The sequence below is a fragment of the Musa acuminata genome, chromosome BXJ2-4, assembly GCF_036884655.1.
Source record: "Musa acuminata AAA Group cultivar baxijiao chromosome BXJ2-4, Cavendish_Baxijiao_AAA, whole genome shotgun sequence".
Taxonomy (NCBI): domain Eukaryota; kingdom Viridiplantae; phylum Streptophyta; class Magnoliopsida; order Zingiberales; family Musaceae; genus Musa; species Musa acuminata.
In genome coordinates this window covers 23,754,927-23,771,609 of record NC_088341.1, presented here as the reverse complement: position 1 = coordinate 23,771,609, position 16,683 = coordinate 23,754,927, and the positions used below count along the sequence as shown (strand labels likewise).

The window sequence follows — 16,683 nt, the reverse complement described above, 5'->3', positions numbered from 1 at the left end:
TTGAGTATTAACTTAGGCATTCGAGAAGCGTCATTTAGATTGCTCTTAACTTAGTTTTGCGAGGTTTGGAACATCAGATGAATTTCCTAAAGTCGATAAAAATGATTATAATTGATTCCTAGGTATACAATATAAAAGGGGATCGCATAAGCACACTCGACACACAAATAATAAAATTTAGTTTGTTCGTCTGGTCAAACCTATATGGCTCATTCAATTTTAGGTACTAACTTTGGCATCAAACTAGTGTTGTTAAGACTGCTTCTAACTTAGTTTTATAAGATTTAGGATATCAGTGAATTTCCTAAAGATTGATTAGAAATAGATTCAGGTTAGATCCGAATTCACCTCAACGACACAAATTCAACTCTAAAATTAGTATATTTTGATTTTATTTGATTCTTCTATCATGTTTTCAAGTAGATTTTATAATATTTTATTATGATGATCAAAAGATTATCTTACATGTTAAAATATCATAATAAGTGAAAAATATATAATTAATTTTTAAGAAGTACTTTTTAAATTAAAGATACTATTTAGAAAAAATAAAAAAAGTTAAAGAAAACCCTAAAATAAAAATCCTTTCTGAAAATCATCCTCTGTCTCTGTATGTATGTATATATATATATATATATATATATATATATATAAATAAAGAGAAAGTTGTTCTTAAGAATCCAACATTAGTCTGAACGCGCCTCTCTCTCTCTTTCTCTCTCTCTCTCTCTCTCTCCCGCTTCCGCTCTCTGTCCCTCTACTCAGCGCCAACTCCTGACGGCAAAGTGGCAATTCTTGTACTCCCTGACAAAAACAAGGAGGCAGATTATTTTCTTTTGAAGGGGGAACGAACCAGCAAAGGAAAGGGGTTTTAGTTATTTTCACTTTAATTCTTCCCCCCTACCTTCGCTTACGAAGCATCTCGTCAAGAAGCGCTTACGAAGAGATTGCGCCCATCTACCAAGCTGTCGCCTCCTTCGACGAGCTCTTCTTGCCTAGTTCGCCCGCATTAGATTTGGCTGGTTGGATTGCCTGCAGATTTCTGTGGCTTGAGGGTTTTGTTCTTGTTTCCTTTTGATCAACCTAGGTTTCTTTTTCCTTATCTATGCGTTTGTACCTTTGTATGCAATTTGCTAAATTTATTCTTGTTCTAACTATTTATATTGTAAAGGTGGATTTAAAAAAAAATAATATATATATATATATATATATATATATATATATATATATATATATATATATATATATATATATATATATATATATATATGACTATTACCAGATTTGACGAGTCTTCTTAATTCTTTGGATGTGATATACTTTTAAATATCTTCTGTGCGCAATCATTATGAGTTGATTGTTTTTTCCTTAAATGTACTGAGACAGGGTAATTCAGAAGTCTCTGGGCAATAAATTTGATCTCACCATCGAAGTAGTCGTCAATCTATCAAATATTATACATCTGTTCTTTACCTTGGGAAGTTTATGAGTCTTATACTGTACTAAACCGAGGCTTTCATCTCGTCTCAAGAAGAGCCATAGTTCTTGAAAATAGTCCAATTTCTTTTCAGACGGGCAACGCATTCGTTTTATAAAAGATACTGACATGTATGCTGCATACATTGTACTTGTTTCTGGTGTCTTACTTGATGGTAATCTATAAATATTGGCACTTGGTATCTTACTATTGTACCATATGTTAGAGTTATCGTGATACTCGTCAGAGTCAAATATTTTTTTACTATTATGGCTGTTGTTAATTAATGTTATGTGTGTATATGTTTCCCTGAGTTGCAACTTAACAACTCTGCATTAATTTTATTTCTTCTTTCTAAAGGTTCTTGGCATGCTCTGCAGTCTCACATCATTTGACTTCCAAATTTTAACTGGTATCCAAGTGGTAAGAGGAACTGAATTAGAGAAAGAAATCATGAAGTCAGTAGTTTCTTTCTGGCTTAAATGGTTTGTAATAAAGGTCTAATTACTTACGTCAAAGGTTCCGGTTAAGTTTTGACTATGTTCTTAGCTCCATCTGGCTTATTGGAGTAGGCTTCCTGGATAAATGATTCTAGTGGTGGTTTATAGCTTTGAAAATTTCATAAGAGCTCTGCCAATGCTATGCCGGTGGCATTGGTACTTGGGTCAACTTTTGTGTCTGCCTTGGTCATAACAAATGTTGTGTCACAAATGATCTTTTGTGGCTGTTGGCAGATGATTCAGTGTCTTTGTTATATCCATCAAATGAGATACACTGAAGTTTGTGCAACAATGATTTGTAGCTAAGATAAAATAATTTTTTGATATATATTGGTATTAATATCTTACCAAGATGGTGTAGATATCCAAGTCAAAAAACAGTACTTTTGAGTTTTGATAGACTAATCTAAACTGGTCTATTTCGGTTTACTTCTGTCTTGTTAAGTTGATTTGAGAAAGATATGCATGATTGATAGCAGTTACAGGTTCTTTTACTAATATGGTTGATATTTGCTTTTCTTTGTTGAATTTATCACATCTCTGTTGCTTTGTGCTCGTAATGGCTACTCATTTTAATGTGATCTTTGTTTCAATGCCAACTTTATATGTTCTCTGACATATTTAATTTTCAAATATAGATCGGGAACTATGAATGGGTCATTTAATGGGCAGGTATTAGCGGACAAGCTTACCAAGTTGAACAATGGACAGCAGAGTATAGAGAGTATCCTTCCATTTCTATTGATATGCTCACTGGCAAGAATTGTATTGTTTGATATTTAATGATGTTTATATCTTATAATCGTTATGGCTGTTTTTCATGGACAAGCTTGTTTGTGATGGCTTTAGGTGTCCCCAATTTAATGATGTTTATATCTTATAACATGATACTGGATTACTTTGCTGTCCTGCTAGCCCCTAGAGATAATATTAGGAGTTCTCTGTAGAACTATAATTGGTTTTGTGCTGTTGGTCTTAGAGATAGTAATATATATATCAGGTAGCATGCAGTCTAGTTAGTGATGATGAAACATGTCTCATAAAGCAAAGTAAGCCATGTCATCAGAGTATTGCCTATTAGGGTACCATTATATTGTGTACTCATGTTTTATAACTTTTATATATATAAAAAATAGTGGTAATCACCTTTGATGATAACTCCGAAAGTTTTATTAAACTTCTCAAAATAGTCCATAGTTTGTATTCAAAGAACTAGTCAGAGAAACTAGATGAGTTGGAACATGCATGACGTGTCAAAGTAATTTTTTCAACTTAAACTCAAGTACTTCAAGTCTAAGAAAACAACAAAAGCTACTGGATGTTTCTCACACTAAGGTATTCACGCTTCACAAGTCAGGCAAGAGAATTTGTTCAAGAGGGCAGGCATGCTAGTATAGTCAAGATAAGTTGTACTTTTGTGTGACATTTTTTTGGAACTATTTCAAGCAGCTAGAATTTCATTTATTGTTTGTCATACAAATAAAAATGCACTTGCATCATTCATATTATCTGTAGTCTTTTTGATCTTACTACAAACAGGTTCAGTTAAAAAATGCTTGTGAAGATCCATGATCTGTTCCATATGGGAAGTCCTTTTCTCTTTAAATTTGATGCTTCATATAATTGTAAAAAAATTATATAAACAATCATGATTAACACATAACAACAAGAATATCCTCTACGCTATTCATGATTATGAAGTTTTTCATTTCTTTTTATTTTTTTTTCCATATATGGTATAAATTATGATTTTTGATATGCTAAATCTTTGACCGTTTGTACAGACATAAGTTCAATTAAGCCTCTTTGTGGTCACTCATTATTTCATTGATATACTTAACTTAAGTAGCTTTATCACATTGGTGCATCTTCCATAGAAAAAAAGCAAAGCAGGTTGTGGAAACATGGCAGCAACAATTTTATTGTGCTCCAAGAGATCAACGAATATCTTTCCTATATCTAGCAAATGATATTTTGCAAAATAGCAGATGGAAGGGTCTGGAGTTTATTGATGAGTTTTGGAAAGTTATCCCTGGTGCCCTTAGTGATGTATTTAATAATGGGGGTGAGATTGGAAGAAGCACTGTAGTAAGATTGGTAAGAAATATTGAGTTATATATAGATATATATATATTTTTGTCATGTTTAAAAAGTTTATCACTGACCTTGTTGTATTATGACATTATGTTCATAATTTGTTCTCAATTTTTATTCACATTTTTTTGAATTCAAGTTTGTTCATGGTTATTTTGAGTGAATATTTGCAAATATGCATAAACCATACTTTTCTTCTTAAAACTTATGCTAGTTGCAGACATGGATCCTTCATGTCTTTAGACCATACTTAATTTTGTACAGCTTTCTAGGCAATTATATTCATGGATTTTGATGTGCATTATTTACGAACATGAAAATTTGTTGGATTTATTTTGGCTTTAGTGAGTGTAATAGAAGGTGACTTGGATTTTAATTCGAAGTTATTTGAAGATGTTGATCCTTTTAGGAAAGTATCTTTATTTTGTTTGGTTTCATCAACATTTTCTTACACTTCTCTGTATATTGGTTCATCATTCAAACTCAGTTGGCTGTGGAGTTCAACTGTTCATAAATGATAAATTCACTAATGTGGTTATTTTTCATGAAATAAACTAATTATTTCATTTTTTCAATCTTAGTAATGTGTGTATTGACCAAAATATTGTCAAAGAAAATTTTAAGATGGTATGGTTGAGTGGATAACTTAATTACCATCCAACATGTATGCTACAAAATACTTGCTGTAAGTGTCACATTCATGTCTGATATGATTTGTTTGATAATTCCTTTGATATGTGTTGGATACTTCCTCAAAGTATCTGCTTATAAGTAATTATTAAAGGATCAATACTTTGACGGGCAGCATGAGAGGTGATGAACACAGGCATGGCAGACTGCGGAGAAAGACTTCAGATGTTTTATTTGCATTATTTAAAAATAAAAAATTATAAATAAAAAACCGGGCAGTAAGCCTGGTTCACAGGGCTTACCGGGCAGCAAGCCCTATTTTAGAAGTGGACCACCCAGTTTAGGATGGTCTACGTGTTGATAACCTGGTGAATCGGTATATAGAACTCTGTTTCAGACTATGGAAAGTGTTGCTACGTTCATGGGTAAAGCTACTTGACTCTCCCCATACCTTGTATTGGTTGGAGGACTCGTGCATAGCTTGCTTTTTTTGATCTAGGGAAAATTATTGTTTTGTTGTTCATTTGCAATTTCATAATTGTATCTGAATGTTTAATTCTTTAATTGAATTACCTTTCCTTTTTGAATGATAACATCTTCAGATGGACATATGGGAAGAACGCAAAGTCTTTGGTTCTCATGGACAAGTACTTAAGGACAATATTTTGGGAAGCGATAATGGGAATAAAAATATAAACGAGAAGGTCATTAGATACAAGTTGGTGAGAATTTTAAAACATTATACTTGAAATCATTCTTCACATGCTGATCGTGTTTGTGCAATATAATAAGATACATAAGATTTAGCCATTGATTAATATTATATGCACAAATATCTGCATGTTTGTCATTCACAGAAACATCCATCTGGAGAACAGTTGGAGGAGCTCATTTCAGGCTATACTCATATTTATGATCTTCCCTATGACGAAGACACTTTATATGGAAATTGTCAAGCAGCTACTAACCTCGTTGATGAAGTGGATAAGGAACTTGTGAGTGAGTTAGGAGGTAACTGTTAGACCTTCATACAATGTCCTGCTGTTGATGCAATCAAAGCTAGTAATTTGAAAAGATTTTCTTATTTTATCATGTATCTTTTCTTATTCCTAGAAACCACCCCTGAGACTGCAATCAATTTCATTTAATGCAGTGGTTTGACCTTGGTGTCTATCTTGGAAATTTTGAGTCCTCGAAGGATGCCAATCAATCATAAATAGTGTAATATGCAAATTTCCTATGGTTTTATTACAACTAACACTGTTGCTATTGCTGTCAATAATAATAGTGATCTCTTTGAGTTTTTTGCATGGACCATGTGTACCATATTTTGCAATGTTATGAGTGCCTAACTAAATACAAGTGTATACTCTTACGGGAGATGATATTCCTGCATTTAAGACATTAAGATAATTTGGCTATTATATCCTTTTTCTGTCAAAAATAGAATTATATAGATTTTAATTCTAATACATGTGTAGCATGGGCATGTAGCTAGTTAGTGATGTTGCAAATGCTTATTTGGTTTCATGCTGAATTTACGAAGAGGAATAGTTTGATGATGATGGTACAATTTTTGATACTCTGTTAAGATGTTTGGACAGCAAAACTTCGAAATTTGGGAAACTCAAGGCTCAATAGCATGGATATGTAGAACATGGTCATGATAAGTTGTCACTTAATTGGTTGTATATACGAAACCTAAAAAACCTGCTTCTTGCGACTACAAATTGTCGACAGTGAATTCACTGTAACAATTTTTTTGCCTTAACCTGTTTTAATCAGTTTTGGCTAAAACCATCAAAAGTTTGAGACATGTACTGATCATCGCTGGACTAAGCCAAAGAAGGATGAAACCCTTTTCGCTTTGGCTGAAGCTAATGCACTTCAGTTGAAGTGAATTTTGGTTAAAATTTCACACTATGGTTGATAGAACCCATATAAAAAGTTGATGATTAAGTTAAATTTCAAGTGTAGGTCAAGGAAGTCATGTCAAGATTCCCATTTTCAGATTGGCAGATTCAGCATTTTTTACATGTTCATTGCCTTCTATGGGCCTCCATGAAGTGCAAACAAATTATGATGTTAGGCTAGGCCCACTCATGCTATACATTTTGAAATATACTGCCTCTTTCATATTGAACTTAGTTTTAGCAAATGGAACAAAGTGGCCTTTGGATTAAATTGGTCAGAGCACTTGTTAATTTTGGATTTATTGAGACACACTTTGGCATTGGTATTTGTATTGCTGATTTGCTTCATGCTAGACGTTTTTATTGGGAAACATTAGAGAGCATCACATGCGTAGCGGAAAATGAAAACAAAAATCGTTCCTAAAACAGATCTTATCGGATCGCCGGGCGACAACCGGGAGCGATAAAGCCGCATCAATAGATTGAGACGTTCTCACCTAGGGGAGATCGTATATCCCCTAAATCGCAGATCTTGGTTCGTGGGATGAAGGAGCTCTCACAAACTCCTCTTTAGCGATAATCCACACAGTAGACGCAGCGATGACGCATCTCCTCGCACAGCGGGTTCTCTCCTCGTGATCGTGTACCACCACGTAGCAACAGTCAAGTGAGGGGCCGACCCTCTTGCTGTCCTCTCACACCAGGGAGGGGCTCACGACTGAGAGAAAGATGGGGAGGGGGAGATAGGATGCCGACGGCTATAGGGTCTAGCGTATGACTCATGAAGCCCCAACTCTTGTTTATAGAGAGTTTCTGTTGCTAACTCTAATGGATTTACCTTAATAGGTATTGGATCCACATCCAATAATTACTAGCTTAATGAATATTAGATCTCTATCCAAGAACCACTCTAAGCTCTATTGGGTCTCACCCATGCATTATCATAACTTTTTGACAGATGAAGATCAATCTTGAATGTACTTGAAGCTTCTCCAAGCTTTTGTTTCGCCTTTTCTGTTAGGTATTCCTTATAGTTCCTCTTCCAATGCCCGTATTTCCCAAAGTGGAAGCACTGGCCTTTGTCCTTTGCTGGGTCATTTTTAGCAACCTTTGCTTTAGCCGGTTTGCCCTTGCCCTTGCCGTTCTTAAGGGATTTTTTTGCCTTTTCTTTTTAGTCTCATCAACATAGAGAACTAACTTCTCTTTCTTGATGGAGCTCTCAGCCTACCTTAACATATTGAGGAGCTCAGAGAGAGTCATCTCAAGCTTGTTCATATTAAAATTTATTATAAATTGGAAAAAGGAATCTGGGAGAGACTGAAGCATGAGATCTACACATAGGTTATCCTCTAGAACCATTCCTAAACCCATGAACTTCTCAATCCACTCGATCATTTTAAGGACATGGTTATGAACCGATACCCCCTCAATCATCCTTGCGCGGAAGAGACTCTTGGATATCTCAGATCGTTGAGTCCTTCCCTCTTCCTCAAACAATTTACGAAGATGAAGGAGGAAGGATCTAACATCCATCTTTTCATGTTGCCTTTGCAGCTCGGGAGTCATCGAGGCCAACATGTAACACTAAACTAGGATGAAATCATCTACATACTTCTCGTAGCGAGTAATCTCTTCCTCACTTGTCCCTTCATTAGGCTCGGGCATTACCATGTCAAGGACATATGGAATTTTCTCCGTCGTGAGAACAATTCTCAAGTTACGGAGCCAATCTGTGTAGTTTGGACCAGTGAGACGGTTGACATCAAATATGCCGCGTAAGGGGTTTGCAAGCGATATTTTTCTAAAACGTAAAGATGCAGCAGATAATCAATAACATGCCCTTCCCTAGTTTTGCCATTAACTCTTTGATGATAAGGTCCTTTGTTGTCTAAACGATTCAGATGCAAAACATATGCTATCCTAATCTGAAATCGACGAAAAACACAACTAATTTATGAGAAAACCAATTCCACTCAACAGACAGTTAATAACCGATCATTGCACGGGGAACCTGGCTCTGATAACATTGTTGGGAAACATTAGAGAGCATCACATGCGCAGTGGAAAATAAAAACAAAAATCGTTCCTAAACAAATCTTATCAGATCGCCGTGCGACAATCGAGAGCATAAAACTCGAAACGTAAAGCCGCATCAATAGATTGAGACGTTCTCACCTAGGGGAGATCGTATATCCCCTAAATCGTAGATCTTGGTCCGTGGGACGAAGAAGCTCTCGCGAACTCCTCTCTAGTAGTAATCCACACAACGAACGCAGTGATGACGCACCTCCTCGCGCAACGGGTTCTCTCCTTGTGATCGCGCACCACCACGTAACAGTAGTCAAGAGAGGGGCCGACCCTCTTGTTGTCCACTCACACCAGGGAGGGGCTCATGGTTGAGAGAAAGATGGGGAGGAGGCGATAGGAGGCCGACGGCTATAGGGTCTAGCCTATGACTCATGAAGCCCCAACTCCTCTTTATAGAGAGCTCCTATTGTTAATCCTAATGGATCGACCTTAATGGGTATTGGATCCCCATCCAATAACCACTAGCTTAATGGATATTGGATCTTCATCCAATAACCACTCTAAGCTTTATTGGGTCTCACCCAATGAATTCATTAAGACATAGGCTTATTGGATATCTCATATCCAATCCTCTATTTGTCGTATTGTCTACCATATGTGTGTGACCCTCTAGGTCAAATACCGAGTTGGCCGTGAGTTACACCTATCAAAACTCTTTTTGACTCAGTGAATTATTATCCTCATAATAATTCACTCAACTCATCGACTATGGACGTACTAGGCCACTACGCCATAGTCCTCAGATGGTACAAGGGGATCTAATCCATCAGACCTATTTGTCCTTAGTTACCATGTATCTATAATCCATCATTCATCCAATATCTTAATCCCTTATTCCTAATGACCGGCTGTGTTAGTTCTGAAAGTTTCAAATCTATAAGTCCGGTATCAAAGAATGGAGTACTCAAACAAGACATTCTTTGTGTCTCAAGTCTAAGGACCAGATACACAACTGGGACTACGAAATCGTTGTCTGACAATGAGGTATCCTTAACCATCAAATATTTCGTAAGTGAATCATTTAGTGAACTTATCCTCCAATGAGCACCTATACTATATCCCTAGTGTCCCCACACAAACAGTTATGAGACCAACTGCCTCCATCGTATGGACGAGTATATGGTACACCGGTTTATCCGGTTACCTTGATTTCCTTCTCAAATAACCTATGACCAGAAATATTTAGGATTTTATGTTTAAAGGCGAATTGGTCTCATTATCATGATCTCATTATGATCCAATTCTCATTGCATATATTCAAGGACATCACAATATATTAATCAGATAATATAAAGTGAGATAATATCATTATTAATATTAACCAAAAGAGATTATGCAGCGTATCACACGTGCCATCACTCACGTGATTGGCTTGCAGGGCACCTGTAACTAGCAATTTTGACATATGCTTCTTTTAAATATTGGATTTTGTTTTAGCAAATGGGATATTGGTCAGATTTACTGAAACACAATTTGGCCCCTAACGAAGTAGATTCCACTGTTTAAATCTGTCTTGGATTTTCAGTAATCTTTTTGGACATGATCTTATCTAATCAAAGCCATAAGATCCAGTTTAACTTATAAAACTTCAGCAAAGTTTCATGTCCTATCAAATTTTTGAACACTTGCAAGGTGTCCTTTGAATCAATTTAGCAGTTAGGAACTTATGCAGCTTTGTTTATGTGAAGACGTGTGCACATGCAATTCCCCAATCGTCATGAACTATTCTGCATGGCCATGCCTCATAAGTGGCCATGAACCATAGTCATGTTTGATATTAATGCTATTACAGTGACATTATCTGCTTGTATGCAGAGTGCTAGAATGACCAAATGATTCATCTATGTAGCAAATTTATAAAATTCAATGGAATAAGACAGATCATTACCGTGAAATCATTGATTCAAATGGCCATCTTAGAAGAGGCTTCATTTTGAATACAGTTGGAGTTAACAGTATATACGAAGAAAATTTGATGATTTATGCAGTCCTGGATTATCAAGAACTTGTTTCTCAGTTTGGTTTGGATTACCGGTACTTTCTTGTTCTTTGGTTCTTTTGTTGACAATGCCATCTTCATCTCCTAAACTGACAGGTTTCTCTAGTGGGCTTGGAAGTGCCATCTTCATCTCCTAAACTGGTAGAGACTCTTGTGGGCTTGACAGTTCCATTCAAAATTTTCAAGGATTTAACCTATTGGATACCAACTCTTTTTTTTTTAGTTTCTAAAATTTTGAACCTAGAATTTGTAAAGATACCAAATTAGTCATTAATTTGAGCTGGTCTCAGTTTAAAATGGAAGGCCATGAAACAACTGATATATTATAGAATGTATTAACATAATATGAATCTGTGTGGTTAAACAAAAAATATCAGCTACAGTGGATGAAGAGAGGATGTGTTGTCAACCAATTTTGGAATTCCTTTCTTCCATGTAATTCTTCTTATGAGTTGTATTCTGCTGATGCCTCATTTGTCAGGAAAAAATTTGGAGAGTGATAAACTGTGATTTATCTTCTCTAATTTTATTTATTTCCTACTACAATTATTTATCTTTTTATAGTATTTTCCTTATTGTATATTAAAATTCAGTGTAATATGCTTTTTCCCTGATTTTATCACCAAAGTTAGAATAATTTCTTTCAAATGCCATTTATTTATTTCTGGATTGTAAAAGAGATTGGTTGTTAATTATGCTGACTAAATGTGTCTTGAGATCAACAATTGCTTATTCTCTTGATATCTCTTTGCATGATATGTAGTTTAATATAAATTTCTTTTTCTCATATTGTCTTTTATGACATCCTATGGATGGACAGGGAATTCCAATGGATCTGGAGTAGTCAGGAAGATGCAGGTACAGCATGGTGTATTAAGAGAATGCATAGAACAACTAAAAGTTATTGAATCCTTGAGAGCAACTCTGATCACCTATTTAAGAAAGGCACTTCACGAACAGGTAGGTTTCTATGTGTTTGTCCTCAATGCTTTGTGCAGGTTCTTTCTTCTTATATGTGTATATGAAAATTTAAAAAAGTTCCATAATTGTTTGGATTCAGGAGTCAAAGTTTGAACAGGTCCATCAACAACTTCAGGTACTCTTCTTGTATATCAAATTACAGTGTAATTCAATTATGAAGTATGCCATCTGACAGTCTTTTGTGGATTGTCTGGTGATCTTAGTGACATTGTGCTTAAACAGGATTGGCCCTAGTCAATCTCAATTAGGATAACTATAACACAAGCTAAACAGGATTGGCCCTAGTCAATCCCAGGAGGAAGACAATGTTAATGATGTGAAACCTACTATAACTAGCATATTATAGTTTTTGCTATAAGGTTTTTGGAAAATTGTGTATCCCTATGAAGTGCCATAATATCTTATATATCCATCCCAAAGTGCAAATTTTCTATATATCCTTGCAGATTTAGGAACCCCTTATATGATACATATTTGGCTCCATTATAGTTCATTAGGTCTTTTTTGTTGAGTTCTGGTTATATAATGACAACATCACTCTCCCTTAATGTAGGTTAAGGTAAACAAATTCTAACAAGATCTAAGGTCTGGGGACTTTGTGAGGTTTGCAAGATTTGTAGGCTAAATAGTATGTCAGACTTGTTAGGTTTTTTATAATCTTTAATTTCATGAGGAATGTTTCTTTGTATGTTAATGCTGTGTTATCCCTGACTTTTAAAGTCTTTGAATGACTTCTTGAGAGTCCATGAATTTATAGTCATACAATTGGATTTTTTCACAAATCCACATAATTCAATAGAGTATCCTTGTCAAAAGTAGCAGAATAGTTGATTTGTAGTCCAATTAATGAAAATTTACATAGGTTAATGACAACATTGCTATACAAATTTCAAATTGTCAAGTCATCATAATACTAGGTTTTTTGTCATGAATAATCAGGCTGTTAGGACTACTGACATGGCTGATATAACCACCCGTGGAGACTAAAGTATGTATTTCTAGTTTGACCTCGTAAAGATTCATAGTGATGTAGCCATTATTGTCACACCATCCCTATGTTCCAAGTCCTATTCTTCCTTTCCATCCTCGTGTATGAAGACATGACATTGGACAAGCCAACAAGGCATATGCTTTAACAAATGTAGGCATGAGACATTTTCATGTACTAGGTTTAGGTGCATAAAAACTAAAACCTCATCAAGTTCCAAAAGGCAAAGTTCAGTGGAAATATTTGCTTAACTCTTTATTCTATCTTTCAACAAACTGGAGTTACTGGATCAGTAAGTAGACTAAGGATACCAAGAACACTTGGTTAGGGTGAAATTGGCATCATGTAATTTCAATGAATACAGTTAGCATTCTCTACCATCTGATCAATGAGATAATCTCATCTTAGAGGTGGTGGTGGTGAGGAGGAAGAAGAGGAGAGGAAGCGGAGGTGGCCAAAGAAGAAGGAGATTGGGGATATAGATTTTCTTTTCCCTTACAGTTAGTTTTTCTTTATGAGGGCTGGCTATTTGATACAATGGGGTGAAGATGATGCAGAAAAAAAGGCCTCTTTATTATACTTTTACACCATACTATGCCTTCCTCTAGTAATAAAACAAATATAAGGTCAGAATCTTCAGATGATAATCCAAGTGACTGGTTAGATAATAATTAGAAATAGTAACTGCAGATGACAACATTAGCCTAGAATAGTATGTGATTGAAGCAGGATCCTTCAGGCTATGATTACTGTAACTTCTTATCTTTTACAGATGAGAATAGTATGTGATCCATTCCATGTTGCTAGATTGGAGATTTGTTTACTTAAATCTGATATCAGAAAGCAACTACATGGTATTGTGTCAAGGTCTTCCCAGGGCAATAACACAAGAAGTTTGTTGGGGTTTCCGCATATCTTTTCCGTTGCTCTTTTCCATGCAAAGATCATGCTTTAATATTTTTAATCATGGGCCCAATGCATGGCATGGAAGTGACACGTACAACAAATCTAAATCTTAGAAAAGTAGGACATGATATGGCACTTAATAACTTGTATGTTTTATGTATTGCTATAATATCATGTAATAGGAGATATTTTATATATACAATGTAGGCAATCCAGATCATCAAATATGTAATCGAGAAGAAGAGCTACCATTCACAAAAATTACTCTAAGCATATACACAAAATATGAGGAGATTGTTCTCATTCATCATAAACTAAAAATTTACAAGTACATAAATATTACTTGTATCTGCAATTTTTAAAATTTGTATGTAGATGATATGATTGTATTGAACTACTACATATGTTCCATATATTAACGTAGGCATAGGTGATGTATGTCTCAAAATATGTTATAATCTGTCTCACATGCCAGGAAGTATCTAATAAGTATTTGTGTCTCTGTCTAACAGACACGTGCAGGCATTTTTCTTATCTGCTCTCTTCATAGAATGTATGGTTATCCTTTCATGATAACCAATTTAAGATGTAACAAGTGATCAGTTAGCCTTTTTACTTCAGTTCAAATCTATATTGTTGGACTCACTATAGCCGATTTTCTTAAGAGATGCATTCAAGATTCTCTCACTTCACCCATAGTGGCTATTTTTTCAGAGTCTAATTAGATTACTAGATCTTCTAGTTATCTGTTTGGTTTAATAATCTTAAATTAGTTCTATATACTATTTGCTGGAAAATATTAGGACAAAGAAACTTGATGCATTTAAAATATAATGTTAGGATACACTGGAGATGCACCGGTAAATGGTATACGGTAGACCACATTCCATTATTCCAATAACATTATCCCTTTGTTTGATAGTTCCGTAAAGTGCTGAGTAATCTTTGTGAAAGAGCTTTTTATGATAATGTTAATTATTAATGGCCATGGCTGTTTGCTAGATTGGGAATGCTTTTTGAAGCTAATATTTTGATTCTTCTACAAGATACATGATGTATCTCCACATAACATGGTTTTGTTTAATTGTTATTCAGGCTGCTCAATCAAGATATGAACAATCAGTCAACTTACATAAGCAGCTCGGTACTGGTCCCTCATCACCTGATCAAAGGCTTAACAGCTCATCAGCTTTCCCTGACAGCCCACCTAAACTTATCCCTCAATCCGGTGCTGGCACCAGATCACAAACTACTGCAGGCAGATACAGCCAGGATAGACTTCCTGGAGACAATAATGCTCCTGTTACAGACAGGTACCCAGAAACAGCAGCTGCTGCAGTTGCACCACAGTTTGCAGCTTCCACTTCCACTTCTCAGATGCTGATACATGTCCACACCTCTCCAGCTTCTGATGGCATCTTTAGCCTTTCAATTAAAGAAGACCACCCTACTGATAACAAGAGGCTTAAACTAGAGGACAATGTGCCACCACCATTGCCACAGCTTCGGCCGCTCTTGCCATCATTCCTGCATCCTGATTTGTTAAATCAGCCTCCGCCGCTACAGCCATCATTTCCTGTTACACAACCAAGTTCAAGAACAATGCCACCACCACCTCCTTTCCTGCCTATGCCACTACCACCACCTCCACCAACTACACCCCAATTCATGCAGTTTTCTTCTGGACCTACAATGCCTTTTGGTTATGGCTCAGTTCCTTTCCCAAACTACCCAATGCATGGCATGCAACTCTATCCAAGTCTCATAAACCAGCCTTATGGTCTTCAATCCTCGGAGGGATTCATTCAGTTAGGCCAACCGCCATTGCCAACTGCACCACCACCACCACCACCTCCACCTTGAACCAACAACAAGAGAAGGCGAAGAAGGGGTGCTGTTAGGTTCAGTAGTTGTCATGTATCCATGGTTGTGACCGTAAACATGTATATTAAGATACCTGCTTCACAGCTCCTGAAGATAGTCATCCTGGAGAAGAACATGAGGACCTTATATCTAATGGTAATCTGACCTATTGCCTGCGGAAGAGATGTTTAAGTTGTAGTCATTCTTTTTGTTTCTGGAGATTCATGTTGAGCTTTCCCAGGATTTGTCGTGGCCTGATGCCTGGGTGGCTGCTGGCACAGAGTTTGGTCAGATGTATCCTCAACTCAACCGAGGGAGAATTGTAAACCTGGGATCGAACATGAAATGTGGTGTAAGTGAACAATATTGGATGACACAGAATGGTGTAAAAATTGAGCAGCCAAATCAATCGTGCGGTTCTCATGCTGGCCTGTGCAGGTGTTGAAACCCTTGTGGTCATTTTTCTTTTTTTTTTGGTGCTATTCTAGTTGGAGAGAACCATGTGTTCAAAATTTTCATATCGTTCTCTAATTATAAATCAATCTAATCAAAATTATTATCTCTAGAAATTCTTTTCTACATCTGGTGGATAAACTGGCTCACATGTTATATGCTTCTGATAATTATGTCACTACCACCACGTAAGGGGTGAGCAAAGCGGTAGCCCCCGGAGACGACCAAAACCCACGCGATGCACATTATTATTTCCTTATATTATTTTATACCTTTTTGGAATATAAAATATATTTTATGACCTTAAAGTTCGCAAAATGTCCACCGTGGGGCCCGCAGATTCTCCACTCGCTTTTCGGGTATGAACCGAGAGTCTCTTTCTTTCGTGTAAACAAACGAAATCAGCACGTGACATTGGCTAGGTACACCAGCAATAAAATATCCCGTCCTGGGAGCCGCCCCCGCCACTTCCCTGACTCAGCCATCTCCAGCGGTTCCTTCGTTACACCACCAATCACAGCCGTCCATTTTCGTTCCCCCGCGCTCCCCGACCCTCTTCCCGTTCCGCCCTCGAGTGGAAGGTCCCTCTTAAAGGCAGGGACCCACAGTGGGGCCCCGAAACAGGCCGAGGGGAGCGGCGGCGGCGCACCTCCCGCCCCGATCTCGCGCTGCGCGCTTCTCCCGTTCGTCCGCGAAGTCGTGACATGAATATCGGGACTCCAGAGGATCTCTCTGGAAACCCCTTCCGTGCCTTTCCCTATTCCCCCCGATCATGCCGTCCGTGATTCAAC

The 16,683-nt window shown here is 36.6% G+C and overlaps 1 protein-coding gene across 5 annotated transcripts; it reads left to right on the top strand.

The window, feature by feature from the left end:
• Nucleotides 1-672: 672 nt before the first annotated feature.
• On the top strand, nucleotides 673-15,864 carry LOC108951138 (uncharacterized). 5 transcript variants are annotated; one of them, XM_065104281.1, is made up of 9 exons: nucleotides 673-1,087; nucleotides 2,616-2,701; nucleotides 3,827-4,074; nucleotides 5,304-5,423; nucleotides 5,559-5,712; nucleotides 11,522-11,661; nucleotides 11,762-11,797; nucleotides 14,672-14,889; nucleotides 14,982-15,114. In XM_065104281.1, the coding sequence occupies exons 2-9, from the start codon at nucleotides 2,626-2,628 to the stop codon at nucleotides 14,986-14,988; spliced, it is 999 nt and encodes a 332-aa protein (XP_064960353.1). In that variant the 5' UTR covers nucleotides 673-1,087; nucleotides 2,616-2,625; the 3' UTR covers nucleotides 14,989-15,114. The 5 variants fall into 5 exon arrangements, 4 of the variants coding, with proteins under 4 accessions (XP_064960353.1, XP_064960351.1, XP_064960350.1 ...); XR_010486050.1 differs by adding an exon at nucleotides 15,681-15,864 and having other exon boundaries at nucleotides 675-1,087; nucleotides 14,672-15,595; XM_065104279.1 differs by having other exon boundaries at nucleotides 675-1,022; nucleotides 14,672-15,864.
• Nucleotides 15,865-16,683: the final 819 nt, after the last annotated feature.